The sequence below is a fragment of the Micropterus dolomieu genome, linkage group LG22, assembly GCF_021292245.1.
Source record: "Micropterus dolomieu isolate WLL.071019.BEF.003 ecotype Adirondacks linkage group LG22, ASM2129224v1, whole genome shotgun sequence".
Classification (NCBI taxonomy): domain Eukaryota; kingdom Metazoa; phylum Chordata; class Actinopteri; order Centrarchiformes; family Centrarchidae; genus Micropterus; species Micropterus dolomieu.
Window position 1 is genome coordinate 13,955,981 of NC_060171.1, and position 23,558 is coordinate 13,979,538.

Consider the following 23,558-nt stretch of genomic DNA (forward strand, 5'->3'; position numbering starts at 1 on the left):
ATGGATCACCAGATCTATTTGAGTCAAGTTCATGAAGGAATTTGATCATCAATATTTCCCCCCCCAAAAAAAACACGACAGAAAAAGCTCTGGTGAACGTTTGTTTTATTGTTTGAATCTACAGACATGAAACAAGAGGACTGCACAGTGTTTTATGCACGAGAACCCTGACAGTGGACTTCGTTCCCAAAAGGAAACGGTTGTCCTGTCTAGACAAAATCCCACCGCTGGCTGTTAACGCGACTTTTCTGAACTGCAAGCTGACCTCGCATGGCCTAAACGCCCAGTGCGGATCTCAGAAGCGCTCAGAATTTAAAACATGTATATTGATTCTAAAGAAGCAAAACCTGCGTTTAAACAACAACTTTCAAACAAGCTGCTTTTATGTCAGAAGTCAGATCACCACATAATGTCCGACTGTTCACATTTCGTAGAGAAATTACACTATTATTTGAGGAAATGCTATTAAAGTACATAAAGCTGCCATTACAGCAGAATAAGGAAGAGCCACCGAAAGTGTGGTTTCGTGGCCCCCTGGAGGCCACAGAGTAACAAAACTCATCTTAAATTCACAGTCGGTAATGCTGGCTGATGTTTTCGAGCCAGACTTGTCTCAACAGATGTGACATAACACATCAGGCCGGAGGAATGCTGGAGAACGGACAAAACCCTTGTGCCTGAAAGTCACTTTCACCCAGTCAGCATATGCACCTTGTGCAGGCTGATGTGCACAGAGAAAAAAACCCAAACATATAACGCATGTATTTTTAATCCTCCTAAGACCTTAACAAGTTAATGTGTGGACAAAACACCATAAACCATATCCCAGATTACATGATTTGTAATCTCTGCAGCTGTGAACTTCAGCCTTTTCTAGACTACACTGACATCAATGATACGAGATTTAAGGAGCTGTTGCTGTGCACAATACACATGTCCAGTAAAGATTGGTGAACTTAAGAAGACAGCTTCTGTTATGCACACATTTCATATGAAAATGTGATCTCGTTAAAGAACAAGCAAAGGGTTTGACTTTCATTGTACAAAATATCTGGCAGTAGAGAAGCTCACAGCCTCTCTGTCAAGGCCTCAAGAAGCAGCAACACAAAACAAGCAGCTCTTCTTGATTTATATTTCACAGGCTGTGCTTTAGTTTTATGATAAATACCACTAATGGTTGAGCACATAAACAGGCGTACTCCATAATGTCAGGAGAGGGTGGACAAAATGTTCAACAATTTCCAATAACAAAGACCAAATCTAATTGGTTCAAAGAGGGTTCTCTAAGTTGCATCTTGACAATTGAATCCCACATATACAGAGCATTTAAACAAACAACTTCGATCAAAAAGTGTCAACATTCGAACCGCCAAGGTAAAAATTCAATCACGTGATCTGAATCTTAATAGGAACCATACCAGTGGGTTGTTTTAGCTTATTCATTACAAAGGCAGGCATAAACTGGCTTCTATTAATTTTCATACAACATAAAAAAAATCTACTAGGAAACTCCTGAAACGTAAGTCCACCACAGACAATGTCAAGCAAGTGTTCATTTTTATCAGTTTAATGCAGTGCAGAGTTTTGAAATCTGCACTTAAACTACACTACCGTACAAATATGATTCAACACTGACCAAAACTACTGCAGACTTGATGTTCGCTGTGATGGATCACGTAACATAAGAGTTCTTAAGAGTCTGTTAATTGATTTTTTTTACTGTACTCTAATAATTGGGAACCAAAGGAATATACATATATGAACAAAACATTTTACTAGTTTCTAGTTTGCATTTAAAACAAGATCAGCAAAAATATTAAATACACATTTGGATTTGTAGCCAAGAAACTGACACTTGCCAACACTCTGGTATGGTCCTTTAACCAATACAATAGAGCGCTGAAGTGAAACTGGAACATCAGACTTCTGCTCCGGAAGTAAGAAAACCTCATTGACATTTTTAACAACGCTAATAACTAGAACCAAGCCTGGGAACAGACGTCTCAAGAGTATCTTGTGTTTCTTGCTTCATGTGTTTAGACAAGGACTGTATTTGTTTTTAAAGAATGACCTAATATCTTTAGCCACACCGTCGTGCTTGTAACGGGAGATGTAAAAGGCAAGATTGCTGGAGGTTTTGCATGCTGTGTCATCTCTTTTAAGCCCTTATAACAGCCTAATTCACCATGGACAAACAAAACTGCTGATATTTGGATTCGCTCCAGTAGCTGCCCTATTCAACATTGGTTCAGTTTGAAAACACAGCATTACTCACACAAATGACAATATTCCACATTTGCTTAGATGGAAATTCTATCCTAATAAAACATCAAACAGCAACTAAGTGCTGCAGAGTATAGCTGGCCATAAGTAAAGCCACTGGCAATGCTGACACCAATGTAAGTTGTATTTCTCATCCATATTACTGTAATAAAATCACATTTGCCTGTTTGATATGGTGGTTCTGTTTATTCACCAGATCGTTTTGTAATGAGGTTAGATTGACATTCAGATTTATTTTCCATTTTAAGTCAGAGACTGTCCTGCTCAGTTTGTAAATGAACACTGTGTTGTATTTTTGAAGCTTCAGCTGTATTTATGAAAAACCTGTCTTCCAAATATCTGGTAAATACAATGGTATCTACATAACTGCTGAAGCCTCTAATGGTCAACACATTTACTTTTCAAATAACGCTCTTTCCTATCTCACCCATATGAACTTAGTCCTTGTAGAACTAATGTACTCAACAGTGGTCCTTCAGTATGAGGGGAAAAGTCCCGTTCACATGTTGATGGGTTAGCAACTTAGCTAATAAACTTTAAAAAAAAACAAAAAAAAACCCAAACAGCTGATAATCAGGAATATAGGGTGCCAAAACCCAAATGGCCACGGAGGGTGAAAGATTTAACTGGTCTTGTTGACTATTAGTCAAATTATGCAGAGTGCAAGGGGATGACAAATTTGCAACCAAAAGGAGAATGGTACTTGATTCCCACTTCCTGGAAAACCTGGCGAGGAACACCTATGTCACACAAGTAAACGCTGCCAGCACCCTCAGCAAGGGGAAGTGGGAGGCAAAGAGAGAGGGACCACTTTGCCTCGACTGCCTGCCCCTGTCCACTACCAGGAGGGTCTAAGCTGAGCACTGGCGCTCGGTTCTGGTTAGCCCAGTCTGCAGCTGCTCGGTACCAAGGCTGATCCATCAGGAACGTGTTCTCGTGGCAGTCCAGGGAGTTAATGATTAGGTCCACTGGGGTGTCTGGAAGGTCTGTGAAGTCCGAGAGAACAACTTAAAAATCTCAAAGTACATGGCTTGACCTGATCACCTAGAATGCAAAATGTGAAGGAGGAAAAAAAACTTCAAAAATCTAAGTAGAAAAACAATCCCACCTTTGATACTTGACACCTGTTTGCCACCAGTCTTGTTGAAGAGTGTGAGCTCACTGGTGACCGAGTCAAGCATCTTGACAAAATTGGGCAGAAACAGGATGACCTCCACTTCATGATTGGCAAGATGACGACCACAACTGATGCCCTGAGCTCCCTGAACATGGGGGCCACAAAGCAGAGCCACTGTGGGACGCTGGTGTAAGTTTTTTGGAGTGAATCTGGAAGAGACGTGAAAAAGGAAACTAAGTGGCCTTTCTGAATTTTGTGTTCTCCCAACACTTACTGCCAGTAAATTCAAATTTGGCATGTAAAACAATAAGGTTCACTAGTATGGAGATCCAAAGTGTCTAATAAGACATTAATATATATGTAATCATGTGAATATATAAAAGACAAAATAGGTAATATTTTGCATTTACATATTTAGCTGATGCTTTTATCCAAAGCGACTTACAATTGCTATATATGTCAGAGGTCACACACCTATGGAGCAACTAGGGGTAAGTGGTGTCTCACAGTTGATTCGAACCCGGGTCTCTCACACCAAATTATCCACTGCCCCATCACCACCCACCATAATTGTGAAACAATCAAAAATATTTTTAAAACTCAATACTGTGACATGTGTCTTTCCACTTCTTTTCTGATTATTTAATAATAGTTAATCAATATCAAACACTTGAGGTCTTAAATCAAAACACTGCCGTATTTTGTAACAGTTGATAATGTAACCTCGCTAACAACACTTATCTACTGTGAGCAGGTAAGTAACTCATTTCTATGAAAAATTAAAAAAATATACTGGACAGAGAAAGAAGAAGGTTCAGTGTGTAAGCTTTAGTTGCATCTAGTGGTGAGGGCTGCAAATTGCAAACAGTCACTCACAGTGCATTCAGGTGCTCCTCGGATGGTAGCATTATCAGAGCATATAAACAACATGTAGACATCTAGTTCACTCTACATGGACAGCAATTTAACCATTATAACTATATCACAAACTACATGTTTGCAAAATATATATAGGCAATTTGTGAATTTGCACAAATCAAAGTTTTTTACACTTCTTTATGTTCCATGCACACTTTATTTCTCTTTTTACAATAAAGATTTAAGGAGGGAAAAAAGATTCTGATTATTCCAATACCACAAGAATGTACCGCTCACCCCTCCCTTTACAAGCGTGCAGGAGAAGCTATGGTTGCCGACACGCTCTGTCGGCAGAAATGTCTCATTCTAAAGTAATAAAAACATAACAGTTCATAGTGTAAGGTCTTTATACACCACTCTAAACATAGTTATGTATATTATATTGCATTTCTGTCAAAATATCCTCCTAAATATTACACACTGGACCTTTAACATTTAACTAATGCTGTTCTCCTTGGTGCATACAAACCATCAGTACATGCTTACCTGTTCGGCCCACCCAGCAATGTAAGTGCCATCTGACTGGCACATACTCCAGTCATCTCAAGCCTTCGCTCCAGTGACAGACCATAACGCTCAGCGACTGACAACAGACGCTTGTGTAGTTCATAGGATATACTGGGTACAACAAGCCCTGAGTCTGTACGGAAATAAAGAACAAGTCTATAACCGATAATTTTGCCTTCACTACTATTTGTTTCATTACAATGTGACACACTTACCAGTGCAGTACTCCTTGGCACCAGGTTGTGGTACAGTAATCTGTCTGTACACAATAGGTTTGGCCTCCAGGATGTTTTCATCATGACGATACCGTGAGGGTGTCTGTTCTTGAGGTGTCCCACGTGACCTTTCACCGTTACGGCGCTCTGACGTGTCGATTTCAGAGAAAACTGCTGCTTTGTCAAAAAGAGCCAAGTTTCCTTCAAAATCAAAGTCTGTATCCAGCCCGTCATCCATGCCATCCCCAAAACACTCGTCGTCTCTGTGCTTCATCTGACCATTCTTCACTCCGTTCTTTTTTGGTGTCACTTGGTTTGCCCCTCGACTACTAGATGACCCTGATGGAAAAACACTTAATAAATCCCAACACAGCAACAATCAACAATATTCGTTTCTGGCTGAGGTTTATTACATTGCACTTACAGGAGTTGTGTCTTCGACGAAATCCTTTTGGCTGGCCAGGTACATCCAGATGCCGGTCTCCATAGCTTTTAGAGCAGTGTTGAGGAGAGTTAATTTTCTCCACACACCTGGGGTCACCCTTTGGTACCGTAACTGGAGCGCTGTTTACCTTTGCAGAAGAGCTGTTCCTAACACTGCCATTTCTGATATCTAAAATCTTTAGTTCCTTTATGTCAATGGCACTGCAGAAATGAAAAGTTAAAATACTATATTTAGTAACAGGAAGAAACAGTAGGTTTTTTTTTTATCAGCCCCGTCTGTGAAAAACAGCAAGTGAGCAAACAATTTGTGGCTGAGCTTTACCTGAATGTGACCTCGGGAACAGGGCACTTGACTCCATTATGGAAAGGCTGTCTTAAGGAGATAGTTTGGCTGATCTGGTCCACAGATACCACCTCTCCTTGATAGACTCCCAGTGTTGGCCCACAGTTAATTGAAACCAAACTACCCAACCAATCCGCAGCCATGACTGCACGATGTTAAAGAACAAACGTTTCTATTTAACGTTTCTTGTCCGAACAGCTCTGTAGTAATCACACACTTTCTGTTAAAGTAATAAGCTAATTGTCTTCAGTAGGACATCAGAAATACTAACTGCTTGATGTTACCGAATAGTTATGCTAACTAGCTAGAGTTAGCGTCGGCCTGTTATCTAGCATAGCTAACGTTAAGTTATTATCTAGCGTTAGTTTCAAGACGAAAACGCTGTACTTGGGATTAATGCGAAGCACACTCTTTTCAAGAACTCAAGTGATTGAAGTACTAAGTTAAGTGCTAAAAGGAAAAGTGTTACTCCCTTAAACTGCTAGTTTTTATCTACTTGAATGGTGAAAAGCTGCTGCTAGCTTCTGGATGACCTCTTCTTCCTTTTGTATTTTGACGAATTTCAATCAATGAATTTGATGTTGCATACTGCCACCTAGAGTACCGGCGTATGAAGAAATTGTTTTGCATTGAATTCTGAAAGATAAAAAAAAATAAATTAATAAATCAAATAAATGAATATGAATGCAAACAAACATGAGAGATAAACTACTTCTGGGTGACTACTTCCAGCTTCCAATATGCATTAAAGAGCTGAGTCACGTGCAGGCTAAGGCTTATGACAGCCTGAGCCTTAATTTTGATGCGCATTTTTGAAAGATAGGGCTGAATAATGGTCTGACTGGAGTGTGCAAAGAAAGAACTTTGGATTTAGTCAGTGGCATGCAATATTTCACGCTGAGCTGTAGAGTGTTCATGTTATCATCACATGCTTGCTTATCCCTTGAGCTAAAATAAAATCCTTTGAAAACTATCAAAGAACATAATTATGGTAGGGCTATTTTCTCTGTGTGTGACTAAAGGAACCCATAACCAATCCTGACTCATTCACTCATAAATCATTAATCAGAGGTAAGCTATGTGTGTCATGATCACTGTTTGGGAGATGTTCTTAACAACTCATGTCAACAAACAGTAAGTCAGCAGACTGAGTGAGATCATGTGGAGACTATCCCAGAAGTGTTCGCACATAACACACCCGCCCCACTGCGTCCTCTGTGCATGGGTTACCATAGATACTCAGTTCAAGGGCTGTACAGTGAAAAGCTTGCAATCAAACCTGTGTGAGGCATAAAAGCAGAGCAAGTGAGTATTGTCAGTGGACTGGAGCGGGTTTCTGCAGCAAGGTACCGTAAGAGAAAGTATAATTTTGACTCCAACTGATAAATCAAAACATATGTTGTGTTTCATTTCTTGTTAATCACCTTTTTATACATTTGATAAGACATAATTGTATTTTGATGTGGAAAATGGTGTAATTAACACATTTAAAATAACAAACACACTGTAATTGTCATGCAGTGTTAAAACTAGATGTTGACCATCAAGCAAGCAGTGGAAATATCAGGACACATGATCCAAGAATAGCCACACACCTCAAGCTGGCACCTTTGTGTGAAAATCTATCCCTGACGCTTTGGGAAATGAGGACTGCCTCTACCATACAAAGGCAAGTGATAGTTTGGATCTAGAAAGACACTCCAAGATGTTTAGACCCTCATGCAGAAGTTCAAGTCCATTTTCTTTCATGGACCTTGACATGTGGGACACCAAATCTCGCTTTACAGCCCAGGTAAGGCTGAGATATGACTTATTTTTCTGGTAGTTGATTGAAGTGTAGTGGTTTTAAAAATTTGTGTTTTTCTTTCGTAGACCTCTGCGTGGTGTGGCATGGCGACTGTCTCTGGGTCAGGGTTTCTGTCCAAAGTCAGCACAAGGTGACGGGAAAATTTAAGCAAGAGACATAGTAATGTATTAATTTTCAACAGTGGTGTAAAAAAATTCTAGCTGATATACTGTATGTATTCCAGTACATCTGGGAGCACAGGTGGCTTCAGCCAGAATGACCCAGGTCTAAGGAAGTGGCAGTCATTGTCCCATCTGGTGCCTGATGGTGCTACACGATCCTTTCCTCCATGTCCAGGGGCTAAATTAAGGACTGCCCGGGGTGAAAGTAGCTTTAGACAAGCAGAAGTGGCGCAATGCCTGCAGGATGCTCATGTGCGTCTCGACACTCAGCTGGACCGGCTGAGAGCCAGAAATTCTCAGCTGAGCGATGACATAACTACTGCAAAACTACTTGACATGAAACATAAGGTAAGTTTAAAAAGAAGTACATTTAAATCTCTGTGGAAACTAATTCTATGATAGACCTTTTTTTAGCCTTTTTCTCCCTCCCGATTGTTTTGTTGTTGGGTCAGTTTTACAGTTTTTCTGCTTTGAATAGTTTGATATGTATTTCAGTTGCACACAGCATCCTATGATCTTGCACTGATGTGTTTCACAGCAGCTGTCAGAAATGATGAGCGCTCAAGAGAAGGAGGCAGCTGAATTGTCCCAATTTGAAAAGAGCCAGCAATGTGGAGAGCTTCATGAAAAGTAAGTTCAGCAAAAGACAGGGAGAGGATGATCGGAACAACTTTAGAATAGATTTGAAATTCTTCATGCAAAATTCACCCACCAGGGTCCTACAGCTGGAAAACAACCTGCAGCAGATGAGGTCTACTTTCGCCAGAGGGAGTAATGATCAACCAACCGAAAAAACTCCTGGCTTGCTTCACAGAGTACCAATGCGTGAAGACTTTAACAAACAGGTGTGTAAGCTTTATGTATTATGAAAAATATATTTGTGTTCTAAATAATGTATTATTCTGAATTCCCATTTGCCAAACATTGCTTTTACACATGGCTTCAATTCAGGAGAGACAGAAGGTTGACACAGAACTGTACAATCTGAGAGAGGCTCTGAAAGGTGCTGAGGCGAGGGCAAAGACACAAGAAGAAGAACGAAACCAGGCACTCCAGAAACTCCAGACTTCTACTGAGGTCAGTTAAAAAATATACAAGGAAAATCTCAAAATGTACTTTTTATTACTTTTTATGCGAGATCACAAATTTGCACTCCAGTTGCCTGCTGTACTGCCAGTTTCTTTTCTTTCCATGCACCTTTAGGCTGTGTATTTTGTTCCCATGTGCCTAGACACAGAGAACGATGTTGAATCAAATAGAGGACATGAACCAGAGGCTCATCCACACAAGACAGAATCACTCTGACATGCAAGAACAGCTGAGTGAAGCAAACAACAAGATCAGCCAAGCATGCCTGGTCCGTTTCAATTTGACCTTATCCTACATTACATTCCAACATTTTATAATAGGAATTACACCTTCAAAATTATCTTTAATTCTTCTCAGGAAAAAGCCATCTTGTCAACTCAGGTGCTAAAGCTGGAGGGTAATATGAAACAAATGAGGCCTCTGTCTGACGATCATCATCAGGAAACTGTTAAAATGATGCAGGAAGAACTGAAGGTTCTCAGAGAGGTTGAAAGCTTTAAGTGGACATATTTTTGTTAAGTTGTTACCTTTTCTAAATTCTTTATTAAATGATCCCTGTTGTGTCTTTACACCAGGTGAATGAAAAGCTGACACGTGAGCTTGAAATGATTACGCAGAAACTTAAGACATCACAATCACAGCTACAGGTGATAACAGCAGAGAGGGTCAACAACTCTAAACAAATCACAGATCTGGAGGCAGAATGCTCTCGGCTGATCAGAGAAAAAGAGGAACTGCTGAGTAAAATAAAAGGAAGACACGAGGAGCTCACAGAGATGAAAGAAAAGTGCAGCCAACTGAGGTGAGATGGTGATCAAACACTATTCTTTAATGTCTGAAGATGGATGTTTTATTTTCAAATATGCGGTGTAGTTTAAGTACCGAACTATCTGTCTAGGGAATCTATGGAAGTAATGGAATTAGAAAAACTGAAACTGCAGGATCAGTGCATATGTTTGGAAGCCAAAGTCCTTGAAAAGCAAGAGAGTCTACACCTGCAGGAGGAAGAGTATCGTAAACAAGATTCAGTCAGAGTCCAGAGCATCGAGGAACTACAAGCTGTGGCCACACATTGGACGGAGAAATGGCAAAAAGTGGCTTTGGCCCTGCAGTCCACACAGGAGGAGCTAGAGGAACTCAAAAAGAACAACTCGACGAATGAAGTAAGACACTTTACCTCTCCATTAAAAACAACTTCATACCACAGCAGTGAATTTAATGAATTCAAAATCTAATTTCAGCTCCAAGCTGAAGATGTAGGCTTACATCTGGAAAGTGAGATTGAAAAACTTAAGAAAGAAGGCCAGAAAAACAAGTGAGTCTATTTTACAAGTCCACCAATTAATTACTGTCTAAATCACACAAATCTTGTTTTGATAATACACATTTTCCTACACAGAGAAGAAATTGAAAATCTGCTGCAGCACAAAGCCAATATGGAGACAGTGCTGACCAGAGCCAAGGTAGCATCTCCGTGAAAAGCTTTTGTTCTTGTGCCACTGAAATGATTGAATTGTTAAAAATGTAGCAGATATTTATGGGTTATTTAACTATATGCTTTTTAACAGAAGGATTCTGACTCCCTGCTAAGGGTTGAGCTTGACGCATGCAAACAAGAGCTGGAGCTGGAAAGGAGCATGAGTCAGGCGCTGCTTCACAGATATAAAGATAAAGGTAAAGGTGAATGTAATTCTTAGCCAGCTCAGCAGGATTACTGTTAAAACACAGCAGGCGTCCAACTCCAGAGAGTAAATGTTATTTCATTCTTTAAACACAAGGGGGCGTTAAACTGCTGTGACCTTGTATTCGCAGGAGGTGAACATGTGCAGACCCAGGACAAACAGACAGCGACAGAGTGAGTGGATGAAGAGATTTTCATTTTCAAAATTCCCCATCAGCAAATGCTCAAAATGAAATTCTTTGATCTGTCTCTTTATCGCGTACTCTATCTGTTTATCAGCTTATCAGAATTCTCTTTGTTATGGGAGCCACCATCAGACTCCCAGAGCAGCCAAAACAAATCTGCCCAGGTAACAAGATGTTCCTACCTCACTCAACTTTTCAACTTTTCTAAATGTTCAACAACAGTAAAGATGCAATTGCATGGTGGAATTTTATTTAAACTTGTATTTAAATTAAATATTTTGTGTTATATAACATTGACAGATAACATTCATGATTAATAGGTGTGCATACAAAGCATTAAGGATCAAAGGATGAAGCAAAAGTTGGCTACAAGAGAGAAGGAACTGAGGGAAAAGTAAGCTTTTCTTTGACAGAGTGATGAATGACTGATTGTTTGAAAGACTGAGAAGCGAGTGTGTGACAGATTTTCATCATTACTGTGATAGGGAAGAAGCTTTGAAGAGTCTAGAAAGGCTGAGAGAGATGGAAAAAAACAATGCTCAACTCAAGATTTCTGCTCTGGAGCTCAAGGTGCAGTCGCTACACCCTAAACATGCAGTCTCAAATACATTGATCTATGTTTAACCACCTGTGAGCCAGCATGTGTTGAATTAACCAGCAGCGTTATCATCTCTGTTTCTCATGAAAAAGGCCTCTGAGGATCATCAGGATGATGGAGGCCAAGCAGATGACTCAACTACTAACTCACTGAGGGCCCAGCTAGAAGGTATGAGCCCACTTCAGAGGATAATAATAATAATAATAATCTTTATTTGTAGAGCACTAATGGATAATGTGTTGATTTTCCTCACTGGCTCAGCTCTAAAACTTCTTCCTCCACGTGTTTTCAGAGAGGAGGAGGATGGCGAACCAGCTGCAGCAGGAGAAAACGCTGAGGCAGCTTTACCTGGTAAAGTTAATAAAAACAACACGTCTAAAGATGGCCTCCTGGGGTGGTGATGAGCACAATCCATGACAGACTCCTTGTCTACAGGTTAAAGATGAAAAACCCTCTGTTGACGGCAGGAAGGATAAAACTGTTGGTTCAGTAATTCTAGAGACGGACCAGCAGAGGAGGATGGTTACTGAGCAGGTATATAACGTAACACAATTCAGTTCACCTTTTTTTAGCGCCATCATAATGTTAGTCTATTGGTTTGCTACTTTGGTTCAAACTGAAATATCAGACATTTGTGTCTCCGGAGGATGAATCCTACTGACTATGGTGATGCCCTGACTGTTTTTCTAGCCTCATCATAAGGTTGATATTTGTGAATTTGAGTGAAGTTTGAGTGAATATCTAAACAAATATTTGATGGATTGAAATTTGACAGAGATTCGTGTCTCTCAGGGCGTCAAATACTGATGCTCTGAGAAAGCCTGATGAATTGTAAAAACTTAGGTCATCATCTGACTTTTTCTAAAGCTCCATCATCAGGTCAACATTTTAAATTGTCCAATATAATGAACCAATTTGGTCTACAAATACCTACAATAAAACATTTTGGAGAAGACATTTCCATCGCCCTCAGCTATACATTGTGTTTGGTGCTAATAAGCAGTGTACTTAAGTACAATTTTGAGTTACTTATACTTTACTTCAGTATTTAAGTATTTTCTGCTACTTTATACTTTTACTCCACTACAATACAGAGGCAAATATTATGTATGTTATGTTATACATAATTATTCCCAAGATACCTGGCAAAAGTAAATACAGTAACTGTCCCACCTTTACAAGATGAAACAGTGTACACATTAATGCACCACTAATTATAATCCAATAATATAATGTCCCATTCTGCATAATGACTATTTTTACTTTTGGTAGATTAATTTTGATGCTGATGCTTTTACATGTGTACAATTGTGAATGCAGGACTTTTACTTGAAACAGAGTATTTCTACATTGTGGTATTACACAGCTATTAGCATGCTAGTTAGTGTTGTCACTGTGAGCATGCCAATATGACCATTTTGCCTGTAGCTTTAGTCTTGTTTTATATGTGATGTAAATTACAGCAAGCCTCATAAAAAGATATATACTGTATCTTATATTTGTAGTTAAAGAGTCTGTTTAAGGAGCAGGAAGGAAAGGAGGTGGGAAAGGTTGATAACAGATCAGCAGCAGCTCAGACTGGCGCTTCCTCACTGCAAGACCGGACTCCCAGATCTAAAGTTATAAGGGTAATAAGCCTCAGCAAATCAACACTAAAATAAATATGAGAATTCTGTAATCCTGTAATCCTGTATGGATTGCACCAATGTGAACATGTGCAGAAGGAACAAGTCTTGTGTTTTTTCATTTTCATTCAGAGTGCAGTGGACTGGAGGAGCTGGCAGCAGGGCTCAGGTTTGATGCCAGTGTTTGAAGAGGATGAGGAGAGCAGTGACTGGCCGAAAGGGGAGGTGGGGAAGCCAGCAGAAGAGGCTCATGCTGAGGAAAATTTCCACCAAAGTCAACAGGTTGGAAAGACTTAAATTACACCAAGTGGAATGGTTACCATGTCGAATAGCTAAATGAAACATCAACATAATCCTCCAGCCACCACAACACATGACTGTCTGTCATGCTAGGATTTTTCATGAATGATGTACTAGCATCTGCAACTGATGAAATGATGAACATAATAACATTAATGGCATAATCGTGGCACATAGCGCATGTCGTAGAATTAACAGAACTACCCGCACATTCATACATTACACACACACACACACACAAACACACACATATATGTGCAGACAGCACCAGTCCCAGCTTCTGCATTATCAAAGAGCATCTCACGGCTGTGAAACATAGTCCAGCTATAATCTCACATATGACTCTGTCGACTCTGTAAATAATCTATAATGATCTAATAATAATCGGATTTGAAGCTGTTCACTGCTCAGCATCTGACTAGACCATAAGAGGATAGGAAAGAGTTACGACACGGTCTTATACTGAAGGCCTGTGACAGTCTTATACTGACTACCACAGTATGACAGAAACTTACTAGTTGGTAACTTCCAGGAGTGATATGTCTGTCACTGTGGTATTAAGTGTGGATACATACAGACTTAAGTTTTGAAATGATATTAAACCAGGCAGTGTGCGACAAAAGAAAAACAAGTTGTGAAATAAATAATTTAATATTTTAAAATGTGCAATGTTCTTTTTAAAAAAGCATTCATTTAAAAATACAGAAGATTTCTGCTAAGGAGGCCTATAGCAACCAATATAAAGATGACATGAGATATCTGAAACCACTCTTTCCTTTGCCAGATGTCAACTATGAGTGCAGAAATCAACAATCTTAAGGCAAACAATGTGAATCCGCTGCAAGGTGAAGTTGTGCATGAATCACTGTAATGATCATTAGTGTAGATGTGTGCTGTGATCTTTGCCATGCTTATAGTTTGGAGCCTTTGGAAAGACCATCTGATTCATATCTTTATCTCAGACAGAGACATATCCACAAATGACTAACTAAATAAAATAACAAGCTACTTTTGTTGTCACTAATAGTGGGATAGTCTCTGATCTCAATTAATTTCCTTTTTTCTGTCCTTGGCCTTCTATCTACTGCATGTATAAGAATACAAAGTTGAATTGTAACATTTTTAAATATTATCTTATAATATCTTTGAGTAATTATTTTCCCTTTTTCATGATTTAGCCACACTGAGGTGCAAGGTGCAGCCAATGCAGGACTGTCCCTCTACTGCAAAGAAACTATCAGACACATCTTCTGATGTCCAAGTGCCAAACCTATCTCACGTCTCAGGTGACCAGCAGTCACCTTCCCTCTATCCAGATGGAATATTCCTGGCTGAGCTTGTAGATATCTGTAGCCCTGATGAAGATGAAGAGGAGGGCGAGGACAAATGAGGCGTTTTGTTAAGACTGCTGCACTGGGTGAAAGTTTCTACAGGTGTATAATGGATCAGTCATTACAGCTGCACTAGCCAGATTTGTGCCTTATAGCTTGCACTGTATGTTGTCTTACTCAAATTAAATGTAAGGACTAATTTACTTGACTTAAATTTAAAGACAAGATTCTGCTACTTCTGTGATACTTGGTGGAAACTTTTTGACTAAGAGGATTGTGATATTTTTGTATCTCCATCTAACAGAAAAGAATTAGAAACATACAGCAGCAGTAATTTATACATTTATACGTTAGACAATTGTGTTAATTAAAGCCACCAATCTAGCTCTGGCAAAAGTGTGTTTTATTTATATGACATGGGTCTTCACATAATTTTTACATTCAGAACATCCTACAGACAACAAGCTATTTTAAATGTATCTCAAAGGAACTGTGAAATTACAGATGTACATGAGGGTATAAAAAGTACATTAGTGTGTATTACACGGTACTCACACATCAAATAAATGAATGTGTATTTTAGTGACTGCGGGCTGAATACTAGAGTAATCCTTTTGCTCAGTTCACTTACTTTCATATTTCACTATTGTTCATTGGGAGAGAGACTGAATTGTATAAGAGATCACTGATAAATTCTCCAGAATCAACATAGAAGGTCTGGTCTAGGTAATGTTTCACAAATAACATTGTTTTGTTTTATGCAAATTCAGTAAGTTTGTGCACTTACATTACTATCCCATAGGAGAATTCACAGGTTGTTACATTAAAATAAGGCCATTGTAAATGTTGAGTTGCTGAATGCCTATATATCCATCTATTAGAAGTGCAGTAACACATCATTTGATTTACAAAGTGAAACATTTATGGCAAAAGTGACCTTAAATTCCTTATTTTGGATGCCAACTGACTTCATACAGTACATTGGGTCCCAAATTGTCTTTTTCAGCAAACACGTGTCAGAGCCTTATAGAGGCTCTGGTTGTACTGTGTGCCACCGTGCCTGCTCCAACTCTAGGTTACACATGTCCCTCCAGTGAGCACGTCCTGCGTCTGCGGCCCCTACTCCAATTCGGACCCGACCAAGAACTTTACCTTCTGAAAGGACCTGATTCACACAAGACAACACAAGTCACATAAGAAAGGAGCAGGAATAGATACTTCACAGACAATACAAATAAATGTAGTTATTCATGAAATGCGTCATATTGTATGATTGTGAGCTCCCAAAGCAAAGCTTCACCTGCATGATTATAAACTCTAGCATGAGGGGAAGCTGACTGATGTCTCCTGGAGGCAGGTCAAACAGGAAAGAAGTATTCCACACAGTGCAGGACCGTCCTCTAGTCTCTCTGCTGCTGATCACTTCCTCCTCATGATACAGATTGATCATCACCTGGTATTCTGTGCACAGGTACACAAACGTTATCTAGTATGAAAAAGATCTATTGTAGAATAAGAACATTTAACGTGAAAACTGAGATTAAATTGGTAACTGAAGAAGAAGAAGAAAGAAAATATCAATATTTCTAAACAAAATTAGAAATAGTAAATGGCAGGACAATGCTATACTATGACTAACTTGTCTTTCTCTTTATGGAGAAAAAAATAGTATATACTGTTTTTATAGGTATAAAACAAGTCAACAAATTGTATGATGGAACTCTTCTTTATTGCGCTTCTAAAGCTCCCCACCAACATCAGACAAACAAAAACTAGATTTTCTAGTCACTCAGTCAAAATTTATACATTTTACATATATTAGATTAGATAGTTATTGTGAATATTGCTGTATTGGAACCTTTGTGATTAGTGTTACTATTACTATTTACTATATTACTCTTAGATTATTTTATTTTATTTTTGTTACTATGCATTTGTGACAATTCTTGTTTTTGTTTCCATTGTGGGCTACTTTTGTCTTTTGCTTCACATGTGAAGCAATTTAACTTATTTTCTAATCTTTATGTTCAGCTTGTTTTGCCTTTTCTTGTTTTATTTATACTGTGTGATTTTACATTGTTGTTTGTTTTATTGTTACTGTTTTTGTATGGACCCCCAGAAAGTCTAGTGATCACTTCGTGGACGCCAATGGGCACCCAAATAAATAAAAAAGAGTACTGCAGACAAGCATCCATTTTATAATTCACTGGTCTCTCTACTAGAGAATTCTGTATTTACATAACACACTTGCCAAAAGGTGGAAATCACATCACACAAGAACATTCATGCCCACTGTCCAGTTACAAAGACTGGATAAAATTTTTTAAATAAAATTAAACCAAGAATTTTTACCATTCTCACACCAGTAAATATGGAGCTAAAATAAATATTGTTAAATGTAATACACAAATTTTCCCCCGTCTTCATCCATAGTAATGCAGTTGTGTCTACTCTGTTGTCTAAATATTCACCAACAGATACTTTCAGTAGTCTGATATAAAACATAAAGGGATTATCCTCGTCAAATGTGCGTGACGTTCATGTAAATGAAACAGATATTTTAACATCAAATGGCTCTGTGTACAGGAGGTGCTTGTCTGCAATAAAAATAATACTTAGACAGGCTAATGCAAACAAAGATTAGATTTGTCGGATCAGAGATCCAGAGGAGATTGGAACATTTTCCTGAGGATTGTGAATAGTGAAGGATTAAACCACAATGTCATTAAAAAAAGGGATGATCTCCTGCTGCATTTGGGTCCTGTAAGACATCATATAATCCCCTAAACATTAAAAGCAAACATAGGGAATTACTTTACCTCTGCCCCTCAAAGGCAAAAGTTAGTTCTCCCCTCGCACACTTACATAATGCCTTTATGATGATGTCCTTACGGGATCTCTAAATCGAACACACATTTTGTTATTTCAAGTGATATTAAATGCTGGTTTTACCTGTTGCTGCCAATGTGTGAACGAGGTTGTCTAGGTTTTCTGCTCGTAGGACCATGGCTTTGATGCGGTGTGCCAGAGTCTGATACTGAAGCCAAATGAAGATCTGGGGAGGACAGCTAAGCTCCTTACACATCGGTGTATCCTGTAAGATCAGGCTCTGCAGTCAAAGGGCAAAAGTTCAAAGAGCAGAGAAGAATACCTCAATCAGAAGGTATGAGGCTGCATGAGGCTTTGCTTTGTAGAATACAAAAAACACATAAAATACTAAAAAAAAGTTTAATTGTACTATAATACAATACACAAAATATCCAATATAAAACAAAATACTGACTTTTGTTCCAGCTCTTCCCCCGTTTGCTTGTTTCAGCAGGTCATTTCAACCTGTTCATTCTTAACCTTGGAAACTGCAGTCTGTGGTTTAAGCTTGAGCTAAAGTCCTATAAGTGTTCAAAAGGGGAACAGCAACAGCCCCAGGGCCTCCTAACAGGTTAATCTGGCCAGACCTCTATGTACAGTATCTTAAAACTAAAGTCAACACCTGCTCACAGATATTAATTCACTACACTGCTACCTTTTTTAGCTTCCACGTGCTTGGGTTAAGTTCTTTCGTGAAGTGAAATGGATGCTCTGCTCTCCAGTCTCTTCCTCCACATTCAGCATCCAGTTCACCCAGTGTGGTGCCTCTCAGGCTGGGAGGTTCCCGTGTGTATACGGTTATTCTCAGTACACACCTTTGGAGCTCCTTCACGGAGCTCACCTTCAAAAGCAGCACCAGGCTGTGGGTCTCAGGGCTGAGGCTGCTCTGGGCAGAGGCTTCTATAGGGCAGGGGTAAAGAGGTGGCAGGCTGCCTAGCACAAACACATCCTCCAGTCTGTGGGGCGTCCCAGTGAGGCTGAGGACAGTGACTGCCAAGGTTTGCTGTTCTGGAGAGAAGACCATAGTAAAATGGATGCATGGGTTTTGTGATATTGGCTGTTGGCAGCTGGCACTGGAGCCATAGCTCAGTGGAGCCAGTGGGATTGGTTCTTCAAGCATAGAAGGGGAGAAAGCACTGGTGAGCCTGCTGTGTTCATTGTAAGATATATTACCCCCAGTCACCGTGCAGCGCCTCTGCAGAGCCTTACATGTTTTGGACAACAGTCCCAATTTGGGAAATGAAGGCAGGGAAGGAGGATCTATGGGTTTATAAAGGGGTGATGTAAGTGGGGTGCTGAAGCGACGCAAGGAAAAATAAGGCTTTGGCTGCTCCTTCTGCTCAGAGGCAGCTGTGCAGAATGGCAGAGAGGTAAATTCACTCTCCGAAGGGGCAGGGCTGGTGAAAGTGGAGGGGTACTCCAGTGTATCTGCATCCAGCCCCTCATATTGCTGCCTGGATGCTGTCGTTGCTGAGGGAGGCGGGCTCTGGGCAGAAGTCACACTTTCAGCTGGAGCTGATGTTACAGGATCTTTGTCTTTCACTGGACACATCTGACTGTTCCTCCAGCACAAAATACATCCCAGGACCAAAGACAGACAAAAGATTATCAGCCCAACCAAAAGAAGAATTTGGAGGTGAACTGTAAACATATGAGAGAAAAATAAGATCAAACAGATAGCAACAGTTCAGAAACTGTTGCAATTTACCCTAGTGCAACCACTGGATTACATAACACTCTAAAGCTGATGATACACGGGGCAACTTTTTGAGCAATGTTGCTGGGCAATGTTGCTGGTGGCAAGTTCGACAATGTTTTGAACGGATAGCGGTGGTGCGGGGAGGGTGGCAGAGTGATGGGGGAAGAGGATTACGGTAGTGATCTTTACTCATTACCATTGACGGCAACATTGCCCAGCACCATTGCTCTAAAAGTTGCTCCGTGTATCGTTAGCTTAAGGGTGCTATTTTACCCCATTTACCAGAAAGCATAGATCCCATGCTTCATATTAAAGTAGTGTTAAAGGATTGGTTCACTTATTCTTTAGTCTACCTTAAAATAATAATACACATTCCTATATGTACTTTGAAAAAAATGTTGGTCGAGGTAATAATTCCTGTCTCCTACTAATGTGATTCCAATGAAAGAAATTAATGAAAATCCAGATCTTTGATCTCTGTAGAAATGCATTATAAATGAGATTTCAGCAGTCAGAATTAGTCATGACAAGAGATTACAGCTTTTTATTGCATATTTCACCTTCTTTATTCCCCCCGGACAGTTTCTTTCTTAGAAGGAGGGAAAGTAACACAAAGAGGTAATATTTTCCTAAAACACAGTAACCACAGTGATATTGGAAGACACCCACATGGTTTTACTGATGATATTATCTTCGGTTTCATGCATTTTTGCAGAGAACAAGGACTGTGGATTTTGACCCCCGTCAATTACATTGGAATCATGTTAGGAAGAGCTCACTTCACAGCCGGTATGGACAGGTGGAGTGATTACTCAATGATCGCAAGAAGTAAACATCAGCAAGTGAGTAGGTAGTTGTTTCAGATTTGAAAAAATTGTGAACCTACTGTATCCTTTAAGACCCTACCTTCAAGTTGTTTGGTGAAAAGAACCTGCACCAGAAGCCAGAAGAAGAGGATGACCATAATGCCCTCAATCATTCCCTTACAGCAGAAGAGCAGCACAGACTGCCACAGAGGCTGACCTGGGTACTCCTCGTCATGGTAAGGCATGGTGCCAATAGTGTGCTGAAGGTTTGTCAAAGCCGATATCAAAATATTCAGTAGAAGCCAAGAGGTCCCCGGAAAGAAGATCATTTGCTTTACTCATGAAAACACATTCTGGCCTTTTAGTCCTGGGGATATCTCCCCACGCACTTCTGGATCATTCAAAGCCATTGCTTTGGAGTGCCAAAGGCACAAAACATCTGTTATTTAGGATCCCAAGTTTCAGGTTTGAGTAACAAATCCTGCACATTACATGATATCGCCAGATTTCATGAAAAGGACTTCTGATACATAGGAAGGACCTCCTTCAGGAAGTTAAATTCAAGCCGTCTTTGGCAGCTGCAGGATCCATTCCCTGTTCAAAGATGAAAAATCATCGTGCTGTCCTAACTTGCTACATACAGTATATTCCAGTCGTCATCCCAGGACAGTGATCTCCTCATCAGCAGAGTGCCTTGACTGGTATTATTCCTCCCTGGCGGGCGGGGACCGTGGGTGGAGATATTCATCTCATAATACCTTTCAATTATTCCTGTAGCATCTTTCTTCTACACTGTCCCAGATGCCAAACCAGCAGTATCACTATAGAATAACTCTCCCAACAGTAAATCCTGCAACCCATCCCCCACCCTTATCCTCTGACCCATGAGCGCTTATCTCCATTAGTATAGCTTGTCATAGGTCTGCTGCAGAGTTCAGGATTTAATTCTCAATACAGGGACTTTCTATACTTCCTCTTCCATACACACAGTGTGCAGAGTTTTATTTGATAAACGTAATCTGATTTAAAATACATAGTGAAACCAATGTAGGAATTCAGTTTGTCACCAATGCAGCACAAAGAAAAAAAAAAACTCAATTGACAATAAAACCCAGGACAGGAACTGTTCAAAAAACTAACTTCTTAATCGTTCACCTGGTTAAAGATATTAAGAACAGAGATACCAAAGTACTGATAAATGTGCATGTTTATGAAGGAATAATATCCCTGAACTTCAAATGGTGTGTGTGTCTTGTGTAGAGAAGGAAATACTACCCCCATCTGGCCCCTTACTTACATAACATTTTCTTTTTGGTATGTACTTGTGTAATTTTTCCCTCTGAATTGGGAAACAGTCAAATTGAACATACTCAAGTAGAAGTACAACTACTTGGGTAAATGTACTTACATTCTACTAGTGGTAGTTTTAAAAAATTGCTTGTGCGTAGAGATTATTTTGTCACTCTTCGTATAGAATGCTTACTCATTTTGTTCAAGCAACAACAACTATAAAGGACTACACAAAATTAACACCATCATCCAAATGAAATATTTAAATAGCTAACATTTTGAAGAACATTATGGTCTTTTGATTTATCATATTTTATTTATTTAAGACAAGAGCACTAAAAGGTTCAGAAATATACCAGTCTTTCTACAGCACACAAGATAATGTTATTCCTTATGGCCACATATCCAAGAAATACGTTAATCAGAGACCAAAGCAGGGTTTTGGTTTTTTTTACAGTTGTCAAGTTCACAGTGACATTTGTTTGCAATTACATGTCTACTTGATTGTCCACATACAGTATATTTCAGCAGATGCCTAAATCAACACATGCTGCATTAAGTATTGCATATTTCTCTAGAAGAGTGAGGTAGCACTGTTTCAGTGTTCACTTGTCAAAAGCTTGAGGTCATTAATGATACATTCTCTGCGTTTATACAAATACAACACAGCAATTCATTATGAGTATATGAGTGATGAGTCCAGAGGACATTCCTGAGTCAATTGAGGTAAATCAGTTATCACTTATGTCTAGCTCCCAGCACAAACTTTGTCTCTCACATTTTGCCTTTGATTCACGACAAACATGAATTAAAACAGTTTTGTAATTTTGATGCCGAACCAAATGCTTAAATAAAAATAAAGTAAAATAAAAAACACAATACAAAATGTAAAAAACAACAAACCTGAGACACATTTCTTTTAAATTCCGTTCGATTCTTTAGGACACGTTTCTGGGGAAACCGAATCCCTAAAAGCTGCTGTGAAAAGTATAAACGATGAGTTTTCACTCAAGTGAAATATTTTTACCAAGAGGGATAAAATAAAAAAGTCAGTAAGGTAATTATAGACAGAGGTTATGATACTGAGCTAAGGCTTTTTGGTCTTCATTAGCTGCATTTTGGCAACTACACTGTTCTACTGATGACAAGGGAAAAGAGATTTAGCATTGGTTCTCATGGTGCACTGTTCTGCTCTAAAGACACTTCTGAACCAACCATGTAAAGCTCTTTACATTTTAAAAAGTGTCCAACAGGCACTAAGGTAAACTGTGATCTGAATCTATGTTGTAGTCAGTTTGGAAGCTTATGATGTAAAAAAAATTAACACATTACACTGTCAAAGTAAAGGAAAACAAATGAATTGCTTCATAATTTGCAATTGATTTTTACCTAGAATTCATATAGTTCTTGTCTGACAAGAGAGGTATATTGTGTACTGTGTTGCTCAGAACAGATTTAACTGCCAGCCTTAATTTGGTCCCTTTGAGGAGGTGGAAGATGAAGAGGAGGGACTGTGTGAGGAGGAGAGGGCACTGAAACCACTTGTTCCTGCCAGAGTTACGGTCTGTGACACCACAGGAGCAGCTGACTTCTGGGCAAACAGCGTTCCTGCAATGCAGAGATCAGGGAGAAGATTCAAATTAGAAACAATAGACATTAAAAGGCTAAATGTATTTTATCATTTACTACTGCAGTGTATAAAAGACAGTAAATACAGTAGTATTAAAGCTTAGTCACTGTAACTTACGTAGATGAGAAGATCATTACCACTCTCATTTCTGTACACTACATATAAAGCTACAGCCAGAAAGCTAGCTTAGCTTAGAAAATGGAAGCCAAGGGAAAAAGCTAGCCTGGCTTTGTCCAAAAGTAACAAATCCGCCTAACAGCACCATTAAAGATCACTCATTAACATGTTATTTCTTGTATGTTTAATCCGTATAAAACCAAAGTTCAAAAACGACAAGTTGTGGAAGGAAGTGACTGCTCCTAATAAAGAAATAGTGGCACATAATGCCCCGTAAAACCACAAATTGTTGTTTTTACTCTTACTGTGTTTTAGAGGTGCTGGAAGGCTGATTTATTTACCTTCTAACAGAACCAGACTAGCTATTTCTGGTCTTGATGCTAAAGTAAGAGAATACCTGCTGGCTCTAGCTGCATACTTAAATATCAAAATAATTTTTAATTTTCTCATCTAGCTCTTGGAAAAAAGCAAATATGCATATTTCCTAAAATGTTGAACTATCCTTAGCATAACAGATTCTAACTGTGCTTATTACATAAAGTGA

The 23,558-nt window shown here is 39.2% G+C and overlaps 3 protein-coding genes across 6 annotated transcripts in view; 1 reads left to right on the forward strand and 2 right to left on the reverse strand.

Moving 5' to 3' along the window:
* Positions 1-88: 88 nt before the first annotated feature.
* edc3 (enhancer of mRNA decapping 3 homolog (S. cerevisiae)) lies at positions 89-6,421 on the reverse strand. The gene is made up of 6 exons (XM_046037745.1): positions 5,807-6,421; positions 5,465-5,685; positions 5,041-5,379; positions 4,805-4,958; positions 3,392-3,609; positions 89-3,269 (listed from the first exon to the last, which is right to left on the reverse strand). Exons 1-6 carry the CDS (start codon positions 5,968-5,970, stop codon positions 2,935-2,937), a joined length of 1,431 nt encoding a protein of 476 aa, XP_045893701.1. The 5' UTR covers positions 5,971-6,421; the 3' UTR covers positions 89-2,934.
* Positions 5,845-15,787, forward strand: LOC123961930 (interaptin-like). Of its 4 annotated transcripts, XM_046037741.1 has the most exons (25): positions 5,845-7,173; positions 7,349-7,496; positions 7,700-7,764; positions 7,858-8,143; positions 8,334-8,425; positions 8,511-8,640; positions 8,747-8,872; positions 9,027-9,152; positions 9,242-9,370; positions 9,460-9,686; positions 9,783-10,047; positions 10,126-10,199; positions 10,284-10,347; positions 10,453-10,558; positions 10,697-10,739; positions 10,845-10,914; positions 11,071-11,144; positions 11,236-11,320; positions 11,441-11,516; positions 11,641-11,699; positions 11,784-11,882; positions 12,854-12,976; positions 13,106-13,255; positions 14,058-14,118; positions 14,452-15,787. In XM_046037741.1, the coding sequence occupies exons 3-25, from the start codon at positions 7,718-7,720 to the stop codon at positions 14,661-14,663; spliced, it is 2,724 nt and encodes a 907-aa protein (XP_045893697.1). In that variant the 5' UTR covers positions 5,845-7,173; positions 7,349-7,496; positions 7,700-7,717; the 3' UTR covers positions 14,664-15,787. The 4 variants fall into 4 exon arrangements, with proteins under 4 accessions (XP_045893697.1, XP_045893699.1, XP_045893696.1 ...); XM_046037743.1 differs by having other exon boundaries at positions 5,845-7,496; XM_046037740.1 differs by lacking the exons at positions 5,845-7,173; positions 7,349-7,496 and adding an exon at positions 7,526-7,619.
* A 5,773-nt stretch (positions 15,788-21,560) lies between these two features.
* LOC123961190 (AT-rich interactive domain-containing protein 3A-like) overlaps positions 21,561-23,558 on the reverse strand; it is a 15,465-nt gene continuing 13,467 nt past the window's right edge. Inside the window, exon 9 of the mRNA XM_046036341.1 lies at positions 21,561-22,875. Within this exon, the coding sequence (XP_045892297.1) occupies positions 22,736-22,875 (140 nt within the window). The 3' untranslated portion in view covers positions 21,561-22,735. The remainder of the gene's footprint in view (positions 22,876-23,558) is intronic.